The following is a 22,869-nucleotide window of genomic DNA, read 5'->3' as shown; positions in this document are numbered from 1 at the left end:
GACTTTAAAGGTACAGACCTGAAAACAGCTCGTTTTTGCTCCCACCCAAATAGGGGCATTTTGGACATGATATAACAAATGATTTGTGGTATGTTTTTAGCTGAAACGTCACAGTAGGGCTGCAACAACTAATTGATAAAATTGACAATAATCGATTATGAAATTCGTTGAATGTCTACTCATCAAGGTCTAAAGTTAAATATTCAATAAGCAGGCTAAAGCACGCACATCAAATCTAAATTGGGTGCTTGGCAAAAAAGACGTCATAGTATAACAATGCAAAGTCGGAAACGCCAAAGCTCCAAAAGTATCAAAACTTATATTTATATTTATTATTTAAAACTAGTGCATGGCATCAAGGTTACGTTTCGAGCAGGCATCTGATGAAGAGCCTGTGTGCTCGAAACTTAACCTTGATGCCATGCACTAGTTTTAAATAATACATATTTTTGATACTTTTGAAGCTTTGGCGTTGCCGACTTTGCCTTGTTATACTAAAGTTAAATATTAAGATAAGTTTATTAATCTGTGGCTAAATATTCACCAGACTCTATGTCTGTAGACTCTATGTTTAGTTATTTTAATATTTTGACATTTAAAGATGTTTTACTATTTAAAAGCTGCACAAACATTTTATTTAAGGTTTAAAATATCATCATCAAAAAGATTATATTAGTAAAACTCTGTAGTAGTGTGTGGCTTTACACTTTAAAGGGACAGTAAGTAGGATTTACCCCCATATAGTGGTGAAATTGTATTTTCCATTTAAACGAATAGTGCTCTCTAGCGCCTCGCTTTTCCAAATGTGTGTTGCAACTACGGTAGACGTAATAAACTCCCTGATCTCCTTGTCCGTTTCAGCTGGTTCACGTGTTCTGAACGAAAACGTTGTGGAAACGCGTTGCGGTAGTCTAGTGCTTTTTGTCCCTCTATGCTATTATAGTTTTTTAAATATGGGGGAATGACATGGAAGTCTCCTTGGACTTACCTGTTCAATGTAAGTAAGGAAAAGACATTCTAAGCTTACAAAGAAAAGTCAGATCATTGGCAGAGGTCATTTGACACCAATGAGGACATATTTATTGATTTTGACTAATAAAAAACTACACATTGTCCCTTTAACACACAAATACCCTAATGTATGGCCTTATTTAGCTATAATAAGTAAAAAATTCTAATTCAGTAAATATTTAGGTTTTTATCCGATTAGTCGATTAATCGCAAAAATACTTGTCCGATTAATCAATTATGAAAAGAATTGTTAGTTGCAGCTCTTCTTCACAGACACATTCTGGACACACCTGATACTTATCTTGTAAAAATGGGCATAACAGGTGACACATCTATATTATACAACATAACTGATGACATTTCATATATGCACTTGCATGTTTGACTGTTTATGTGATTATATGAGCGGATTGTTGAGTGATTTTGCCTGCAGCTCTATATGCAGTCAAGTAAGTTTGTATACTTTATATATTTTGTTCTCCTTAAATACATTTGATCGAAAATAAATTTGGTCTAGTGCATTCAGTGACTCACCTCCATGGTGGCTTTTTTTGTTCTTTACACTTTGATAAAATAATACGACTCCATTGCCAGGCGTCAGATGGCTTTGACGCACCAGTAATACATTGGATCGTGACTGGACTGTTTTACCATGTGTCCTCTCACAGAGACGCATCAGTATGAGTCTGTCATACATGGCGATATTGTCCTCTATAACAAACACACATAAATAAAATTCATCATACAACAATATTAAACGCCCACATCTGGAGGCAAACTGAGGTTTGTACTTACTCTGCTGGCAGTTAAGAGAGCTTGATATAATTTTGATTTGAATAAGCTCATCAAGAGGTCGACCAATCGCAAACATGCACCTCTTCTGAGTGACATTGCGTAAATCGATAGTTCCTGAGTCTTGAAGGAGGAGTCGCCCACAGAAACCTGAACCAGAACCGATGTGTTATTCCTATATATTACTCATATCCACACAATGTATGAGATTTATAGTATACACAAAAAAAGAGTCAGCCATATAATGGAAAAAATTTAATACAGATTGGAGTTAGCAGACACTTGCCACCTAACTGGTCTGTGATGGTTCTGTTGGTATGGCCATGGTGTTTCCCATGACTTGCACGGTAGGTACAATTCTTAAAAAACTTTTCTTCTTTGTGATATGGGAAGGAGCAGGTGTAGTTGTAGGTACATCTGGGGCTTTCCACACTCGCTCTCCTTCCAGAGTCTCTGACAGCTCGCTGTGGGTGATGTTGGGCTCTGGTGTTGAGCTCTGGACTGAGGAACAGTCTGAGCTGTAGCAGGCCTGGATGGTGATGGGTTTTGGCAAATGGAGGCAAAGAAAAGGAGTAACAGGAAGAGGGCTGGATGGACCCATGCAGGACACAGTCCGAGACTGGATGCCATAACCACATGACACTGAACACTATATTATATATAATAGAGAAAAGACAAAAAGAGGTTTTTGTATTGGATTGAATAATTCATTACTAATATAAATGTAAAAATAGTAATAAGTTACTATTTGATTCAATAAGTACCAAAATACCATATAGATAATTTATTATAACATGTTATAATTGCCACTTTGAAGGTGTGAGCAAAAATGTGCCATTTTTGGGTGTGTCCTTTTAAATGCAAATGAGCTGATCTCTGCACTAAATGGCAGTGCTGTGGTTGGATAGTGCAGATTAAGGGGGCGGCATTATCCCCTTCTGACATCACAAGGGGAGCCAGATTTCAATTTTTTCACATGCCTAATCTTTTTCACATTTTCTAGGTTGATAGAAGACATGGGGACCCAATTATAGCACTTAAACATGAAAAAAGTCAGATATTTGTTTAGAAGTTCATGATATCTCCCCTTTAAAATCCATGTATTGTTAAGTTTTTATAGTTGTTTATATTAGTGTTGTACCAAAACTAAGTTACTGGGTTGATCTTTTGCACATTTTCTAGGTTGATAGAAGCACTGGGGACCCAATCATAGCACTTAAACCTGGAAACAGTCAGATTTTCATGCCATGGCCCATTTAACATGTCTTACATCACATTCCAAGTTATGAACGATGAGCAACACTGATAAACTGTAACGTTATAAATAAAAACATGTGATTTGAATTATACAACCTACCTTTAGGGGTTCGTGTGTATAATAGCTGCGAGTTAGAATCTACTTTGAACAATTTATGTATTGGCACATTACCTCAGTCCAGTTATTCACAACCCACTGGAAAGAGCAGGCCTGTGTGTAACATGGTGCCGCAACTGGTGGCTTCCTTCCGGACTCGCACCTGTCGTCCTCCAGGACCCTCTCTACACCTCCCTCATACTGGACACAGAGCACACTCCTCATAGCCACACCCATCCCGCAAGACACCGAACACTCGCCCTGATCTCCAACCTGCCACCTACAGAGAAAAACCAACAATTAACAGGACACAGAATAAGAGAGTTAAAGTAATGTTTATATTGTATTTAAACACTTGTTTATACATAAATGTATGTATGTTACCTAGCTGGACAGGCTTCAGTATTACACTCCACTACCGCTGAAGGTCTAGGTACAAATTGACAGGCGGATTTTCCGACCAACACATCCCTGTGTCCGTCTCCTTTCTGGAAGCAGTACAATACTCTTCTCGCTACACCACCTCCACAAGACACACTGCATACACCCTGTATGTAGCCCCACCTACTGTAGACACACACACACACTGCTCATCAGGTGTAAATGTATAAAATATATTTGTCTAAAAATATAAACATTGCTTACGCCGCAGGACACTGTGGCTGACTACAGGGTTGGTTGTAAGGCTCTGGTTTATTATTACGATCACAGAGGAATTCTGGGACATTTAGGCGTGACTGGTGATCCACACAGGAAAACCAAACCAGTTGAGATCCTGCACAGAAAAGATAAGGATGAACAACGTGTGATATGCGCACACATTACAGATAAAGTGTGATACAAAATGATTTCCATACACTTTTAAAAACAAAGATGCTACAAGTGATGCCGTAGATTAACTATTTTTGGTTCCTGTATTAACAGTGTGGTTTAACATTTACCATTCCCACATGTCTTAGAGCATTGGCCAATCACAGGGCTCCAGACATAAACGGGAACCATTCTGGACCGGGGCATAACTCCATTGTAATCTTTATGGGTCAACTGGACCTAGACAAGATATGACGTATCATAATATACACATACAGTTATAGTGTATCTTTTTAACAAGCATTGTAAAGTGTTATTTTCATTATAAACATCTTGATTGGTGTAGACGTGAATAGGTGAAGGATGGTACCAGTACTGGTTTGATTTTTGTCATACCTCTCTCTGTGTATCCCATCCGACCGGACAAACGTCCACCACGCAAGGAACATGTTCTGAAGGTTTGGGTTCGAAACACAGGCTTTGATCAACCTCCGAATCAGATCCACGGTGAGAGCGGACACACAAAACTTTTCTCCGGGCATCTCCAGGTCCACACACAGCCGAGCACTCACCGGGCTCTGACACCTGCCATCTACAACACAACAACAAAGAATATTCACAAGCATTTGCAAAAATGCCAGCAGACAGCTTTCATGTAGACTCCCCAAGCCGTAATAAACAAAGTAACAGCAAACTTATGCTTTCCTTTACCTGGCAGGACAGAGTAGGAGGTTGCAGGTCTCGGTAGTTGTGGGTTTAGACTCGTGTGTACACTCTGAGTCAGGCAGCTCCACTTTTTGTGTACCCCGCTTTTGAAAACAAGTCACAGTGCGCACTTGCTCTCCCTCACCACAGGGGGCGCTGCAGGGCCCAAACTCACCTATCTCCCAGCTACAACGAACAAACATAATTTATTTTATACACCTTATTTTCGAACGCGGAAGTAAGTGATGTGACGTATTTGCCTTCTTTGTGCGAGACGTCCGCTTAGCCAGACGGTAGAAAACTGTGTAGTGGGAGCACGCATAAAATATGACATCTCTCAAAACAGTTGTGGTAAATATTTACTAGGGCTGGGCCAATACCACTTTTTCATGTCTGATACCGATGTCGATACCACAACTTTGAGTATCTGTTGATACCGATACCGTCCACATTTTGGTATGTCAAGCTTCTTATTATATCATGTCCCTGCTATCTGCTGTCATGTTGTTGAAGTTGGATTTATCTTGTTTCTGGTATAACATAATAGAACTCCATGGTTTGTTTTTCTGAAATTGTGAAGCTGCAACACTGACATGTACCTGGGTGGGCAGTCTGGAAGGAAGCATGGCTGCAGTAGATCCGGTGCTGGAGACGATGAACTGCAGAGATTATTTTCTAGATTCTCATGTGTGCTCTCATCTACACAGATTTGACTGATTTTCTGGATGCCTACAAAAGAGAAAGAACAGACAAATTTACTAACACTTACAAATAAGACTCTTGTTACAGTAAATTCTGAACATCTGGAGCAAGTATTTTGTATGGGAGCTTCTTGCTATTATTATATTATTCACTCACTCTTAAAAATAAAGGCCATAGATTAACTATTTTTGGAACTGTTTAGTAAATAAATAATAGAATAAGACTTTTTTCCACTACAAAAAATTACCACAAAGGAAGATATTTTGAGAAATGTTTGAAACCAAACCCATCATGAGCCCCATTGACTTCCATAAATTATGTAAATCAGGGTCATGATTGGTTTGGTTTTAAATAGTCTTTAAAATATCTTTTTGTGGTCATTGGAACAAAGAAATGTATACAGGTTTGTAACAACACGAGAGTTAGTAAATTATGACAGAATTTTCATTTTTGGGTGAACTTTCCCTTCAACATCTATATTTTTAAGAGCGTCAGTAGATTGGATAAGATATACATAAAGACTTGATAAGAGTTGATTAGATAAGAGTTTATGCACAAAATGTTAAATAAATGTGTGTTTATATGCAATTTCTGGAGTTTGGGTGAGCACATATCTTTAGCCTGAAACAACACAAATTTGTAATTTATTACTTCGTTGTATGGAGTTTAAAAGGATATTTGACCCCAAAATGAAAATTACCTCATATTTTACTTAAAACCATCCTAGGTGTACAGGGGTATGATTTTCTTCTTACAGCCGAATACAGTCAGATTTTTATTAAATAATATTCTAAATTAAATGCTCCAAATAGCACTTCTATCCATCAAAAAGTAAATTTAAATGTATGCTTCTGCATCGATTGTACGGCATAGCCTATGCATACAGTAGAAGCAAACCCTATGCTGCAGCTGGCGCACACCTCTCCAAAAATGAAACAACGCATCAATTCAATGAAGTGCAAGCACTGTAATTGGTCAGCTAGAATCCCTCCCTTAGGTAAAAAAAATCTGTGTCACATTTCCTAAAAACAAAGCCCCATTCATCTGGTCAGCTCTCCAGTATGTTCTCCTGTTGCTCTGCTTTGGTGTCCTGTAGCCACCCATTCGGCTGGATTATTCAATAGATACTCTTAGAGTGACTATCTTTTTCTGTCCCCATTCACTTGGCGTTGCCATACACTGGGTCTTCCCAGTTGGCCTTGTAGCCGGGTCTGGATTATTGGGACTTTATTATCATCTGAAGATTGCTTCACCAACTCATCTGCAGCCTAGTCATTTGGATATTTACTGGATTTTATTTATGCTGTTTTTTGCCCTGCTACTTTCTCTCACCTACCTTTTCTATATTAACCGTTATTTTTTGCACTACCTGTGCTAGAGTCCCTTATCGGTTTCTAACATTACGGTCTGGCCAAACATGGACTCAGCGGGTACAGATGCAATCCGTCTGGCCACCTCCCAGTAGGGAGCTTTGCTGGGTCAGCACACCTCTCAATTGGAAGCCACGGCTTGGGGCATTTCGCAGCTTTCCCACCAAATAACTGAACTTGCATCTGGTTTTCAGGATTTTAAGTTGAATGTCACTAATTCTTCCGGAACTTCTCAGTCGACCCCTCCACTGCAACGGGAACCCGAACCTCATGTCCAGAAAACTTTGATCGTTTGGTTCAAGGTGGTGAAGCAGCATCCAAGCTGTCCCATTTGTCTTGGGGAGGTCTTTCGGTCACAGACTTTTCTATCACTTTTAGGACAATGGCTGCTTCATGTAAATGGAATGAGACAGCACTTCATTCTAGTTTCCTGGAGGGTCTCACAGAAGATATCCAGGATGAACAGGTCATGAATCAGCTTCCTTGCAGTCTCTTATTCACTCATTTATCTCGCTCTGTGGGTTGAGAGACGCCTCGAACGGTGCAAGAGATGGCAGTGCAGGGTTGCAGCCAACAGAAGAGGAGAAATTTTTACACCTGACTCTACTCGTCATCATCCTGGCCAGTCGAACCTGAACCCATGCAGGTCGGTCGTGTACGGTTAACACCGCAACAGAAAAAGGATCGCCTGCTTCCTGGCCTCTGTTTGTACTGTGGTAAACCCGGTCATCTTGCTGTTTCCTGTCCAGTAAAAGCTAGGGCCCTTCCGTAAATTGGGGATTATGGATGGGCCACTTCTCTTCATCCCCGGTATCCCACACACTTCTACCAGTCAGTCAAGGAGGGGGATTAGTGGAAAACCGCATTTAATACCCCTACTGGACACTTTGAATACTTGGTCTTACCGTTCGGTCTTACAAACTCCCCGTGGTTTTCCAGGCCCTGGTTAATGACTTGCTGAGAGACATGATCAATAAGTTTGTCTTTGTGTACCTAGATGATATTTCTCAGTCTAAACAGGTACACACTCAGCACGTTTGGTGTGAATTTCATAAGGAGTTGATTTAGTTCCTGTGTCACATTATTGAGGTTGAAGAGATTAAACACGATTCTGCCAAATTAAGAGCAGTTGCCAAATGGCCTGTTGAAATTTCAGCCAAGTTGCTGCACCCCTTACAGCACTCACCTCCTCTAATGTTTGGTTTAGGTGGAATAGGAGGCCTTCGATAAGCTTAAGTTTCTTGTGCCTATTTTTCTCACCGGCTCACCCCAGCAGAACGCAATTCTGACATAGGCAACCAAGAGTTGTTAGTGGTCAGACTGGCTCTGGGTGAGTAGCGTCACAGGTTGGGTGGTCGTTGGGGCAGCCCTTCTTGGTCTGGACGGACCACTAGAACCTGGAATATATCCATTCAGCCAGAAGGCTAAATTCTCGGCAGGCTCGTTGGGCACTCTTTTTCAGTCGGTTCAATTTCGTTCTGTCATACTGGCCAGGTTCTAAGAATGTTAATGATGCTCTCTCTGTAGTTTGTTTACGTCTCAGGGGAGGGAGGATTCTTCCGAAACCATCCTGCCTCGGGAATAGTAGTCAGTGCCCTCTTCTGGGACGTGGGAAGACGGGTGAGAGAGGCTGGCTGAGAGTGCGAAATACCAAAGCGGTGTCCAGTGGGTCGGCTATTTGTTCCTGCTGCGTTGCGTGCCGAGGTCCTCAGGTGGGGTCACGAATCTAGGCTGGTGTGCCATCCGGGAGTTTGCAGAACGCTGGCTGCCAATGTTTCTGGTGGCCTGCTCAGAAAAAGAGCTCTAGTCAACCTCCAGTTGGTCTGTTTCAACCCTTGCCTATTCCCTCTCGCTTGGTCACACATCGCTTTAGATTTTGTCACTGGGCTTCCACCATCTAAGGGTAACACTGTTATCCTGACTGTGGTCGACCGCTTCTCCAAGGCGGCTCATCCCCCTACCTAAACTCCCCACTGCCGTTGAGACTGCTGAGATTATGATTAACCAGGTCTTCCACATTCTTGGTCTTCCGTCGATTTAGTCTCAGACAAGGGTCCTCAGTTCATCTCCCGTTTTGGAGGGAGTTCTGTCCACACATTGGGGCCACTGCGATTCTGTCATCTGGTTTCCACGCGCAGACCAACGCTCAATGTGAACAACTACCTTGGATAGAATATGCATAAATGTTGTGACAAGCTTCGCATTGTGTGCCCTTGAAAAATAAGTCACTGGCCACCACTGCTTCTGAGGTGAAACTTGGAGCCAGGAGATTATTTAATATAACTCCAACGGTTTTGGGATGAAAGAAGACATCACATACAACTAGGATGGATTGAGGGTGAGTAAAATATGGGGTAATTTTCATATTGGGGTGAACCAGAGATGGGACCAAGTCACACATGTGCAAGTCTCAAGTAAGTCTCAAGTCTGAACCTTCAAGTCTCAAGTAAGTCCCAAGTATTTTTTTTCTTGGGCAAGTCAAGTCAAGTCGAGTCACAGGCTATGTCAAGTCAAGTCAAGTCGAGTCCTGTAGTAGGTCAAGTCAAGTCCAAGTCAAGTCACCTTATTATTGTAATTTTACCTGCAGAATCTGATCTTAATAAAGTGACAAGATATACAGGATAGTAAGTAACTATCAGTAAATTACAATAATTTGGATTTGCATTGTAAATACTCAAACAAAATTGTAACTTCATAAATTATTTATTTTTCACTTCTGCCAACCGTGTTTTAAATTTTCCACATTGAGTCCATACTGTAAAACAAATAACAGCTTAACATCCAACAGACCCCTCTCTGAACACCTCCCTTTCTCTCAAACACAGTTTACGTACAACATTAAACTTTGTTACACTTCTCCCCTCTCTCTCTCTCGCACACAGACTCTCTCTCTCTCTCTCTCTCTCTCTCTCTCTCAAACATGCACCCAGAACTTACTGGGCATAATGGCTCTTTAAATGACGAACGAAATTGGAGGTTGTCGTCTGGCTGCCCATAATTTTAATGTTGCATGTCTTGCAACGCACTGTTCGTTTTATGCCATCTTGTTGAAGCCAAAAGCGATGACCCTCGGTACCCCTCCGGCTGACATGTTGATATCTGATCTAAGTGGGCGTGGTGTGCGTAAGGTACGAGAGGGCATGACTGATGATAGTGTCGTGATTCAGTCATGACAACGCCATTCTCAGCCTGCGCTCCAGCTCGGTCGACTTTATTTTTTTTATAATTTATATATTTTATATTCAAACTGAAAACATGATGTGATTAACACTCAAGTCTTTCAAGTCATCATGTCTCAAGTCAAGTCAAGTCAAGTCCCGAGTCTTTAACTTCCAAGTCCGAGTCAAGTCTCAAGTATTTTATTTTTTGTCAAGTCACAAGTCACAAAAATAGCGACTCGAGTCGACTCGAGTCCAAGTCACCAAGTCACAAGTCCCCATGTCTGGGGTGAACTATTCTTTTAATGAAGTAAACAATTTGCAAATACATGTAACATGTAAATGATCATTTGTTACCTGTGCCACAGGTAACTGAGCAGGGAGATAAGACAGTGGACCATCTACCATTAGCAGCCACAGAAACAGTATCAGAAGAGTAGTACTGGTATGAAATGTTTGGGCTGGTGAGGTCTCCATATTCTCTTCCATATTTACAATAAACCTAAACCAGATAAATAAACTCTTAACATTTTCAAAGAGAAGTCTTTCCGAAATCACAATAAGGGAGAACCTGCACACCTGTATGTGGATTTTATCTGTGACTGGTCCAGAGATGATCAGCTCTTCAGTATTAGGTAGATGGTCGGGTGTGAGATCCAGACGATACTGTATGGGACTTTTCTCCAGAGGTGAGGGGTATGTGATCGCCAGAGCTGGGTTTCCATCTCCTGCCACCACATACTTATCATTTATCAATACCGCTGAAAGAAAGAAAAAGATGGAGGTTTCTTAAATATTATCTCTAAACAATATGTATCAACACTGTACCCAGGTACTCACCAAGGTGTGTAAAAACCGGCTTTCTGTTAATCACATGAACATGAGAGGCGTTCATAGGAAGGGTGAGGAATGTGATATACTCTTGAAAAAAATTTGAGAAACCAGTGTATTGATGGTTATCATGGTTATACAATAGCAGAAAATTAAACATCCTCATTAAGCATTACCTCTAGCCTCTCCACCTGAAAATGTGCCTGAGATAATTCGGCAGGTGGAGCCATCTCCTCCGCAGACCCCACACACATCCTCCACCTTCCCGGAATGCATTACTCCATCACAGCCAAATGGCTAGTGAAGCATTGCAAGTAAATAGCATCAGATAACATTGCATGCCACTTCTCACAAATGTTATGTGTGTGCTGTTATTACCTGGCACTTTCCACCTAGACAGGCATTAATGGAAGCAAGCGATGCAGAGTTACCAGCTTCACACCGAGTACCATCGATGAAGTGAGACCCACGACTAACCATAAAGTCTTGTTCCCGTGAACGACACATCAGTTTACACTGAGAATCACCTGAAACGGACAGAAAGAGATACTGTATGAGAAAAAAAGGGCAGAGATTTATTTAAATTTGCCTTAAAATTCTGTAGTCATTATATATGATGAAAATATATATTTTTTTTAGGCCAAATCAATATCCAGAACTTTAACCACAACACAACCACCATCATACACTTTACATGGATGAATGAAAGTATTTGGGCTCCTGATATTGGGTACCTGTGCTGTAGCCGATGGCAGGGATCCAGGTGTAGACTGAAGTGGAGTCTACGGACACTGATAAAGGCTGCTGATCTGTAGCTGAACACTGTTGTGACATAAACTCCAACTGTGTCGTCTTACATGGCTGCAAGAAATAATGACATACACTAGTAATGTCACTTCAAATCTTTATGATTTAAACTTACAGCATTGATCTGTATGTTTCTAAGGATATGCAAACATTCCGATCGCTGAATAAGCTTAAAATATTCTTTTAATTATATTGATTATTTCACTTAAGAAATTCATTAACCCAATGGAGACGTGGATTACTTTAATGATGGGTGTATAATGATGGACCCATATAGAAGATAACATGACGCCATTAAATTATTTGCATTCAGCTGAGGAAAGGAACTTCCGTAAAGTTTACATCTATTTACATATATTTAAAGAGTTTGGTTCCAAAACGCGTTAAACGCCATTTAAACAAAAACAATAGTTACCACCAATATCAGTATTGTATCAGGTCAGTATTAAAAAGTAAATTCTTAATTTCACGCAAAATCCAATATTCGCTGTGTTATTATTCCGTCATATTTTCTTTCTTTTTCCCAAAACACGATAAACGCCAGACCTCCTTTTCTGCAGAATGCAATAAATCTGCTCAACAGATCACAGAGCACAATTCCTCGTATTGTAAACAATAATGGCAGTGCTTTGAAAACACACAGAATCGTCGTTTTCCTCATCTACTTTGTACTCCGTGATCAACAAACAAACAAAAACAAAATAATACCTTTGCTAGCATTGATAAATCTGTGGTGGTTTTCTGTGGCGGGAAGAAACATAAGCCATCAAAATCACTTGGGAGATTGAAAAATGTCAACTGTTGCTTGTTTTCATAGAACAACATCAAGCTTCTGTCATGCTAACACATTGACCCCAGTGGATCTTATGAAAAACTTTTCATTATTTTACTTGAAAATCGAGCAGGACCAAAACATTTTACAGCTGATCGCTGTCAAAAAATTTCAGCGACGACGTCCCAGGGATGACAGAAGCAATGACAGTGTTATTAATATGACAAAGTAAGTATTTTGATTAATGCCATTAATGTTTAATCAGTGTATACCACTAGTCAACTAAATGAGTATAACATGGCGAAGATGTATGCACATTTATATATTGATTCAATAGATTTATAGCATTTTGAAAAAACAACAAAACAGTTAGTGCCATAAAGGTGGCGGGGCCAGACGGATTAAGTTCAGAATTAAAAAAAAAAATGTCTTCGACATACTTGCTCCACCTCAGAATGATAGGAACAGAATGACCATCTTATTTTAAAGATTACTAAAGCTTTGCCCACTCAACTAAATGAGCATCTATCCTCCATCATACATCCCGACCCAGTGGCGTGTTTAGCCACCACGCAATGTACGCAATTGCTTGGGGCCCCACGGGCTTGGGGGCCCTCTAATAGCCACAAGCAGTTAACTTAAATCATGCGTGAGATTAAGCTTGATTATTGTTTTAATAATTCCTGGTTATTCATTTACTTTTTCATTTGTTTTTCCAACTATGTATGTGGTTTGTTTGTTCTGTGTCTATAACTCAAGTATAAAAAAAATCCATTTATATGGGTCAAAATTATCGATTTTTCTTTTATACCAAAAATCATTAGGATATTAAGATAATGTTTCATGAAGATATTTTGTACATTTTCTACTGTAAACATATAAAAACTTTATTTTGTGAGGACTTCATTTGGAAAACTTGGAAATGTTCTCAATATTTAGATTTGACGGACATTTGACTTTTTTTTACACTTTTTTAAGATGTCAAATGTCCCCAGAGTACAAATGTGAAGTTTTAGCTCAAAATACCATATAGATTATTATTATATCATGTTAAAATCAAGGCTTTGAACCAGTTCACGGAACGAAAACCAGAAACTTTTGATGTTTTGCAAGGAACAGAAACGAAACCAGAAACTTTCAAAAAATATATGTTCCGGAACAGAAACGTTTATTTAAAATAATGGTAACCGGTTAATACCGTGGGGTTTTTTTTTGTCGTTCTTTGACAAGATTTTTTCTAATATGACTCGGTGAACTTCACTTCCAGTCGTCGTTGATTCATCGGAAAAATGAGAAGCTTGCCACCAGCAAGTAGCCTACTCAAGCCCAAGTCTCTAATGCTCAATCATAAGAGGGAAATATTGTAGGCTACCAAGTATCTCAAGATGTTTGTTTTTTAATACTAATTAGTGGTGTAACAGATCGCAGTGGGTTGTGATCCGTACAGATCACAACCCACAGTTTGGCTCGCATGCGATTCGCGGATTAATTGGCAAATTTAAATAGGGTGAAAGTTGATCATTTGCACGTGTTTTAAAGGTTTGCGAATGTTAACACTTAAGTGATTTTAAACAATTTAACCGCAAAAAGGCGCGAAAGTGAGCAATTTTCTGTACGCACAGACGCATATGCGGTTGAATGTGTCCGGTCCAACTCCGCCCTTCAAAGATCAGAACTCTTGATGTATAAACTTGAGAGAGAGTTGCGCTACTGTGTCTCATACTGTAGTCCATTAAAATCAATTTGATGAATAAAGCACTGAAAAACAACGTAATTCTCACTTTATGTGGAGCGACTGTTTATACTGCATCTTTTTCCCGAAGCGCCGTTTGGAATTCGTCCTCCATCCGTGTGTGTGCGCGTGTTTAAGTGCACTCAACAAATGTAGGCATGTCAGAATTACAGTTATGCCGCTTACATAATGTAGCCTTTTTTAATGTTTGATGACAAGATAAAGACTTAAGGAAAATTATGTAGACTAATAATTTAAGTTTAATGTCCTAATGATCTAGCCTGGTATAACCAGACTCTCGTACATTAATTTCATTTGTACAGAGAGTCTGGCCAACCTCCATTGCAAAGCGTTACTTCCGTTAAGGAGGGTCCATTGTTGAAGTTTAAAACTATTGGATCTACCCAGAGTCACTCAGGATCTGCAAAGCCAATCGCTACCATGTGGTCGTGACGTATATCATGCACCGAAACTGTCCGGAAACAACAAGTCAGAATAATCAGACAAACAAAAGTTAGCAAACCTGGTTCTTGGGGCGGTGAATTTGTCGATTTTATTGTTTTATACTGTTGCCTGATGTCTACTTCTGATGTCCGCGTGGTTTTTACATTCAAAAACATCAAAAACAATAAGTAATAGGCTATTTTGTAACATAGATTAGTGGCTGTCTGGAGAAATGGTTCGTTTGAAGGGGCGGGCCGCATTGAAGACCTGGACGTAAACACCCACTGCTATGATTGGACGTCTTCGTTCCCCGTCATTACATGTGGGGAAATGTTTTAAAAACATTAATGTGATAAAAATAGCAGCCGAACACAAATATGTTTGAGCCACAAAAGATTCTGGGTGCTAAATATGATACGCATAAATGACAATACGTATATTAAAGTAGAAACAAAACTCGACGTGACTAAATTACCGTATACAACACAGTAAGCGCGCATCAGAATCTAAACTGCGGCTAATAAATCCTTATCAATAACTTTGTATAATTCGATTGTGCTTGTGAGGTTGCTTTTACATTCACGTAATGTTAAATACCACAGTTATATGATAAAAAATAAGCTTTGTTGAGTGTTTGACCTTTCAAACGTAACTCGCCTAAATTACCGTATACAACACAGTAAACGGGCATCAGAATCTAAACTGCGGCTGATAAATCCTTCTTTATAAATAACACTGTATATTTCTACCGTTAAATTACAGTCGTGTTGTTAAGTGGTGTATCTTTATTAATCGTTTAATGTTTTTAGTACATTAAAACAGTCAAACATACGTGTTTAGACACGGATGTTACAACAGACATATCAAGCGATCTCTTCTAACAAAGCAATAGTGAAACGCAGTAACTTAAATAAAGTAACATGTCTTACTGTGTATAATGCTGTGTCATTGTTGTCAGATCCAATATAAGTGGTGCTTTTAATCACAGTCTCTCTGCAAATCCAGCATCGACTTCTTTCCAAATAAATCCGTGTACACAAAGTTAACAAACACTCCCCACACGAGCTGGAACTTCTTAAAAAGCAAACTTTTTCCAGGCATTTAATGTTATGTTCCAAGCCTCTGAATTAAAGTATTTAACTTCTGTGTTGTTCCCACGCGGTTCTTCCACAACCGAAAATGCGTTTCCAGTCTTTCATAACAGATCACCGCGTCAAAATAAAAGTCTCTCAGAAAAAATGTATTTAAAAGTCATTTTGGTTACATTTGTCAATCTTTAAAGACATATTTACTTGTTGAGACACACGTGTGTCACGCGAAGCTGTGGGCGGGACTTCAAAAGTGGTCCTTGTATTTGGCTATGGGGCGGTACTTCAATTCTACTTTGACGTCATAGATTTCCGAATTCCACACTGGCTTGTTTTACTGGCTTGGTGCCAAAAACGGTTATATTTCAGTAGCACGGACGTTTTCAGTTCTGAAACTTGCAGGATGTTCATTTAAGTATGATGACCTCTTATATAACAAATTATCAAGTTAAAATTGAGTATTTGATTCACCGCTCCTTTAACTTCTGTATATTCTGCAGTTTTGCAACAACGGACCGAATAGCTTTTCTCACGTCTTTCTCCGCTGCCATTACTGAACTACAACTCAAACTGACGCACGACCTCAACGTCAACGTTCTTAGCCACCCCCATCTGTTCGCTGATTGGTCCTGCAGATTTTTGCAGGAGAAAACGAAACTCTATAGAGCCATCCCAGACGTACTGCTGAAGCGAAATGAAAAATAAGCGGAAGCACGTAGGAGGGCGGAGCCAGGCTACTGATGATCAGCCTACTTATTTGAATGTCCCACAGCTGACATGGAACGTTATTAACTGGTTCGGGAACTTTATTTTTTTGTTCTAACCGGTTCAGGAACGTCAATTTTAGGGTTGAACCGAAAACCGGAAACGTTAAAATACTGTTTCTGTTCGGAACGAACCAATTGGGAAAAAATTCTGGTTCAAAGCCCTGGTTAAAATTGGCCCTTTGTAGGTGTGAGCAAAAATGTGCCGTTTTGGATGTGTCCTTTAAAATGCAAATGAGTTGATCTCTGCACTAAATGGCAGTGCTGTGGTTGGATAGTGCAGATTAAGGGGCGGTATTATCCCCTACTGACATCACAAGGGGAGCCAAATTTCAATTACCTTTTTTTCACCTGCTTGTAGAGAAAAACTCTTCAAAACTGAGTTAATGGGTTGTCCTTTTTCAGATTTTTCATATACAACTATTTGATAGAAGCACTGGGGACCCAATTATAGCACTTTACAATGGAAAAAGTCTGATTTTTGTGATTTGTCTCCTTTAAGGTTAAATGAAAGAAAAAGGCAGACAAGCAGACATATTTCACTAGAGCCACACAATGTATAGAGTGGTGCAATCATTCATTTGAATAGAAGCCCAAAGTAAATATATGGCGAGCTTCTGTACCTGGCGGTTGCAAAGTTCAGCTTCTGTGTCATGGCCTTTACAAACGATCCCACCAAAGGCAGGCCTGAAATACAGAAACATTCATCTAAATACATAAATAACACACACACACACACACCAGTGAACAAATACAGCATTTTTTATATATATCAAATTATCTTTGCCACTTTTGAATATACTGTTGTGCAGTACAGGGTACGCAACAATGTTTACAAAAATTAAGGAAGGTTAAATTGTTGTCACATGATAACAAATTGTCACATGATAACAAATTGCCTGTTTGTTTATTAAAAGTTTGTGTACTGCAGAATTTGTGCCTGATTGTTTTGTACAGTCTTTGTATTCTCTGGTTTTGATCGTGAAATTAGATTCATAGCCTATTTTTCAATCCTTGTGTCACACTTTTACTCATGCACCTGGGGTTGTTACACTGTCTCTTGCGGTGGGTGACGCCTCCCCCACATGTTCGTGAACAAGGAGAAAAATCAGACCAGGAAGACCAGGAGCCATGGACCACCATGGAGGAACCCAAGGTTGAAGGAGAAACACACCGACCCTTTAAACACCACTACAGCAACATTGATAAAGACGGCAGTTTAATTTTAAATAATTCTGAACTTTTTACAAAACTTTTGTTTGGTTTGGGTCAATAAAAGGTTTAGAATGTAAAAAGAACAGAATTCCTAATATGATTTCATTAATATGATTTAAATTTGAAAAAAAGTGAAATCCATGCTAAAGTCTAATAATCTAATGATGAGATTAGGAGCATCACAGTTTGATTTGACTTTAATTTCAATCTTTGACATGATCTTACTCAGTCAATATAAAAGATATCAAGGTTATATTTTCACACAATGTACTTTACATTATGTATGATTTTATGTAGAAAACAGTAAATCACGAACAATAACTTTAGCAGACGGGGTCACAAATATGGACCTATACTGTATAAACATGAATATATGAAAGGCTTTATTTTATTATCTATATTATCTATGTATAAAAAGATACGAAAAATAACAGAAAAACTGTGCACAACTTATACAAAGATTAATTTATGTAAGGATTCAACAAAATAACGAAGTATATAAGTATTGGTCATAGCAGTTTATCACCTGGCTGATCCCACATTCTGTCCCATCCAAAAGAGGAACAAGCAAGCGAGTACAAGTAGTGCGTTCACGTGGGTTGATATGACAGGACAGAACACGACAGGTTGCCTTGAAACACGTAAAACATCATGATTCAATCGTTGTAAATATGCAAATTTGATGAAATATACTATTAAAGCAACTCTCAAAGACTTAGACTCATTTGTTCATTTTTACTCACCATATCATCATCAGTGAAAGAGCAAGCAGTGGCTGAACTGCCGAATGCAATACGACACTGATCATCCACACCATAGAAGAGACCAGGCCTCCAATCCTGTACAGAACCTTCCAGAACTGGGACGTCCTTCACACATTCTGCTTTACCTGCACTATACACAGCAGTAAAGAGCCACACATTAAAGTCTAAATGAAATTGAAATGAAAAACTGTAATTTTGGAACAAATGACTTATCTGTGAGATTCATTATTTTTAACATTTTATTGTGTTTGATTGATGCTTGTGATTTAGTAAGTGAGTAACACCTGAAGAAGTTGTGGAGTTGAGCTCTGCTACACTGCGACCAGGTGAGATCTACACTGTTATAACCTCCATCAGATGCCATCATAAACCCACTAGAGCTGCATGTGTTGTCAAGTCCATCATGATTTATGCCAAAACTGAAAAAAACAAACATTTTAGTGTCCAAATTCCAGTAAGTTTCTCTTATAGTTTGACATAAAGGATCCTCTCAAGCTTACCTGTGGCCAATCTCGTGTGCGATGGTGATGCCAAGATCAAAGCCCGTATCTTCTGTAATCACACAATTCCATTGGGTGGAACAGACTCCGCCCAACTGAGTAACACCTCTTACAAGCTTATTCCCATTGGGTGAAACCAGATCAAACCTTGATGATGTCAAAAAACGTTATTTTAAAGTAGTGTTAGTATAAACTGAGAGCATATATAAGATAGCAAACCTCTTTGAACCAATCCAAACCGCTATTTAGTGCCATAAATGCACAAATACACAGTGTACAAAAGTTCACATTAATCATTGTGTTTTACGGTTAACAGTGCTCTCTGTGTCCAGCCCATACCTGGTGATATACAGCAGTAGATCTGCATGTAAAGGGTCAGTGTCAGCATCAGGGTTGACCTTTTGACCCCACTTACACACACTTTGTAAAGAAGATGTGATGTTTTCGGAGATCTGGATCTCTGGCTGTGGATTTAAACAGGTCTGGGGGTCTTCAAACTGTCCGAGTGGATTAATATGGTCTATATCATAGGTTTAAACAGTGTATTTTTTTTTTACCTCTGGCTCTGTAAGAATAACCATACGGACAAGGTGAAGTCTTATATTGGCACCGAGGGTAACTTCTCTCAAAAGCTCAGAGGCCTGCAAGGTCAGAAAATGTTTTTAGAAGCAAAATCTTTGTTGAGCTACAGTATGTTATATCTTAAATGTGAATTGTGTGTAAAATATTCAGATTTACATACATTGTACAATGGCTGTTTATTTAAAAATACTTACAATGTTGAGGTTGGTGAGGATGTATCTCTCAGTATCTTGCCTGTGTAAACTATAGACGTCTGGACCCACCACCACTGCTAGTTCCAGATGTGTGACCTCTGACCCGAGAGCTGTTCTGCGTAGCCTGAACTGACCTTAAACAGATGGAAAAAACCTTGATGAATAACAGCACCATAAAATCAATCTGGTGAACAGCAAAAATGTATAAAGTATATGAAATTTCTTGCAGTTTGTGTGTACTGTACACTTTGTATTCAATATACCGTTTACATAACTAAAACGCAGCAGACGACTTACTCTTGGGCTGTTTCAGATGTGTCTTCACAGGTAAATTATGGGTTTGTAGCAGGTGAGGTATACCAAAGGGCAAATCCATGGTAAAGTTCTGCAGGCTGTCAATGTGTTTTTGAAGCATTGGGCGAATATACAATCTGCTTTCCCCTGACTGTATCAGACCTTGCTGTAAAAAAAAACAGTCTGTGATCAGACATGACCCCAACTCCAAACAGTAAGTCTTCCCAAACCAATGTCTCCAATCAATGCAACGACATAACACTTCTTGTTATTTTGATCCACAGTACATGAATTAAGCTTATGTACACTCTCAGAAAGAAAGGTACAAAAGCTGTCACTGTGGCGGTACCCTTTAAAAAAATACACCTTTGTACCCAAAGGGTGCATATTAGTACCTTAAAGGCACCTCAAAAATACATATCTGTATATCTAAATCGTAGATATTAGGATCTAATTTAAGGGTTTACTCTCCAAGTTACAGCTTTTGTGACAGTGTAATGGAGTTCTCCATCTCCATGTCCAGACCATTTCTCTGGAAAACCACAGGTATCCTAAATCCCTCTAACTGCTGTTGTTAATGACCAAATATAAATCAAACAGAGGTTCCCAACACAATAAAGGATCCACAATGGAGGACTCTATTCTTTTGTCAATACCCCAACAAAATAGTTAATCTTTCAGCACAGGGCCCCATTAACATCCTTTGTTTTCAACATCACTCTTATCTCTTAGATATAAATCTGACAAGGAACACTCAAAAGAATGCTGGGTTGTTTTTAACCCATGGTTGGATGAACAAAGGTTTAAATTAACCTATAGGAAATGTCTATATCTGACCCAACTGTGCAAACAACCCGTTTCAATTCAACCTACAATTGTAAGTTTTGACCTGTGATAAGTTGACATACAACTTATAAAAACAAGTTGAAATTGTTTAACTTAATTTGGACCTTGCGTCTGTTAAATGACTACATGCAAAATGTTAAAGTAACAAAAAATATTTGTTGATTTGATAAAAATGCTGCATTTTTTTGGGATAACAACAAAATGATATGAAGATATGAAGTTACCAATTTCCCATGGCAGACCGGGAGCAGAGTCCTTGTGTGTGCTGGTCTCAGTAACTTCAGCTGCTCACAGCACATAACTTCTCTCTTCTTCACCACACTGACCGTTGAATTGATAACCATCTCCAGATTAGAAGGACAGGACACTGGTGGTTCACCTCTGTGTTGTCCCAAATCAAAACTCTCTTCCTGGGAATCGAACGAGCACCTCCACAACCCGTTGGAGGACTCATTTCTCGAACAATTCACCCAAACCAACTCAAACTGAGGCACTGAAAAGAACAAACTACCAATGTCAGCAAATTTGAACTTGTGTATAAAGTTACTGGAACACGAATGAACTGAATGACTCGTGTTTAACATTACTCAATATCTTTAAATCAGACTTACCTGATTTAGGAGAAATAGTGTCAAAATAATAAAATAAATCTTGAGGTTTCAGTGACTGTAAAAAATCCTTAGGAGGCAAAATAAAATACACAATTATCTTTAATTGTAGATTAATACATGTTCAGATATTTTGTAAGATATAAAAAAAAGGTACAAAAGCAGTCACTGGGGTGGTTGCTCATGTGCATCCTGCAAATTTTGACCCTTTCAAAAGTACACCTTTGTACCTAAAGAGTGCATATTAATACCTCAGAGCTATATATTATTGGTAACAAATGCATACATATCTGTACTTAAATGGTATATAAGGAATGTTTTAAGTGTACGTTGTGTACCAGTGACAGCTTTTGTACCATTTTCCAAATATAATTTTAAACATATTTCAAAATATAAAAAAGGCCAAAAAATAAATGTACTGAAATATAGTTTGAAATATGTTTACAAAAATGTATTTTTCACCAATTTATTTTTTGGCCATTTTTTATATTTTTTGAAATATATTTTAAAAATAAATATATTTTAAAGCATTTATATTCATGTCGTATTGGAAGAAAAACTTTGTATGTTACAAAAAACATAACAGACTAAAATAAAATTTAAATATGCAAAAATATACCTCTTATTTTACATTTTATACAAACTTAATATTTTTGCCAGGAAACTTATATTTTTTGCAATATGAGTTGTAAAATCAGAAATGTATTTTTTGTCTCTGAAATACATTTTAAAATATGTTAATATAATTTAAAAAATAAATGTTATTATGCTTAAACTTAACATATATTTAAAACAGATTTTTGGCCAAATAAATTATTTTTTGCCATATAGGATTGCACAGACAGAATGAAATGTATTATCAATGTTCAAAGATTTTTTTATGTATGTCTGTCAGTATTTTTAACATAATAATAGTTTCTCCCGTCAAAACTAATTTCTTGTACTTTTGTACTCAAAACTTGACAAGACATTGGGTCAAGCCATTTCTAAAATTTGATCATCCTAAACTAATGTCCCAGATACATGTAAAAATACAATGTTATAAATCTGCCTGAATACAAACATACCTTTTGCAAAGTTGATTGAGAAATTAGAGCTGTTGTTCCTAAAAAACCTGGAACTAGAAAAAGCCATACAAGAGTTCCCATATTGGACCAAATTTTTAAGTATTGGGTGAGTTAAATAAAAGCCAGGACTGACAGACATCAGCCTGCTGTGCCGTCTCAAATCTGACTTAAAAAAAAAAACGTTGAATCTTGATAAAATTGTCCCTGTAGACCAATGTCTCTGCGTTTATTTAGAAAGACCAAACACAAAAGTTATTGATCAGCAGGCATGGTCAGGCTCCGCAGAAACTGAGTTGATAAATGACAGACTGTTTGTTGACACACACTGATCTGTGTATAAGGTAACAAGCAGTAATGTGGTTGGTTCTTGTTTTATTGATTTGTGACATTGCAATGACAAACAAACAAATGACAACAAAGTTCTGGAACATAATGCTAATGAGGTAGACACAGCTTTAG

General features: G+C 38.5%; 1 protein-coding gene across 2 annotated transcripts in view; it reads right to left on the bottom strand.

The window, feature by feature from the left end:
- adamts13 (ADAM metallopeptidase with thrombospondin type 1 motif, 13) overlaps window positions 1-22,713 on the bottom strand; it is a 28,259-nt gene extending 5,546 nt beyond the window's left edge. Inside the window, exons 1-29 of one of the 2 annotated variants that reach the window (XM_065247536.2) lie at window positions 22,411-22,713; window positions 21,347-21,413; window positions 20,960-21,228; window positions 19,893-20,055; window positions 19,596-19,729; window positions 19,377-19,460; window positions 19,159-19,283; window positions 18,820-18,966; window positions 18,604-18,738; window positions 18,299-18,449; window positions 18,082-18,186; window positions 17,380-17,531; window positions 16,964-17,027; window positions 11,468-11,594; window positions 11,112-11,260; window positions 10,910-11,030; window positions 10,743-10,823; window positions 10,482-10,663; window positions 10,260-10,404; window positions 5,272-5,401; window positions 4,679-4,858; window positions 4,364-4,559; window positions 4,099-4,207; window positions 3,803-3,932; window positions 3,542-3,721; window positions 3,233-3,437; window positions 2,098-2,452; window positions 1,807-1,953; window positions 1,546-1,722 (exon numbers count right to left, since the gene is read on the bottom strand). In XM_065247536.2, coding sequence (XP_065103608.1) covers window positions 1,546-1,722; window positions 1,807-1,953; window positions 2,098-2,452; window positions 3,233-3,437; window positions 3,542-3,721; window positions 3,803-3,932; window positions 4,099-4,207; window positions 4,364-4,559; window positions 4,679-4,858; window positions 5,272-5,401; window positions 10,260-10,404; window positions 10,482-10,663; window positions 10,743-10,823; window positions 10,910-11,030; window positions 11,112-11,260; window positions 11,468-11,594; window positions 16,964-17,027; window positions 17,380-17,531; window positions 18,082-18,186; window positions 18,299-18,449; window positions 18,604-18,738; window positions 18,820-18,966; window positions 19,159-19,283; window positions 19,377-19,460; window positions 19,596-19,729; window positions 19,893-20,055; window positions 20,960-21,228; window positions 21,347-21,413; window positions 22,411-22,491 — 4,291 coding nt within the window. In that variant the 5' untranslated portion in view covers window positions 22,492-22,713. Of the gene's footprint in view, window positions 1-1,545; window positions 1,723-1,806; window positions 1,954-2,097; window positions 2,453-3,232; window positions 3,438-3,541; window positions 3,725-3,802; window positions 3,933-4,098; window positions 4,208-4,363; window positions 4,560-4,678; window positions 4,859-5,271; window positions 5,402-10,259; window positions 10,405-10,481; window positions 10,664-10,742; window positions 10,824-10,909; window positions 11,031-11,111; window positions 11,261-11,467; window positions 11,595-16,963; window positions 17,028-17,379; window positions 17,532-18,081; window positions 18,187-18,298; window positions 18,450-18,603; window positions 18,739-18,819; window positions 18,967-19,158; window positions 19,284-19,376; window positions 19,461-19,595; window positions 19,730-19,892; window positions 20,056-20,959; window positions 21,229-21,346; window positions 21,414-22,410 lie in introns of both variants that reach the window. The other variant, XM_065247535.2, reaches the window with a different exon arrangement.
- Window positions 22,714-22,869: the final 156 nt, after the last annotated feature.

The sequence above is a fragment of the Paramisgurnus dabryanus genome, chromosome 11, assembly GCF_030506205.2.
Source record: "Paramisgurnus dabryanus chromosome 11, PD_genome_1.1, whole genome shotgun sequence".
NCBI lineage: Eukaryota > Metazoa > Chordata > Actinopteri > Cypriniformes > Cobitidae > Paramisgurnus > Paramisgurnus dabryanus.
The sequence above is the reverse complement of the archived record's forward strand: the minus strand, read 5'-3'. Positions and strand labels throughout refer to the sequence as shown.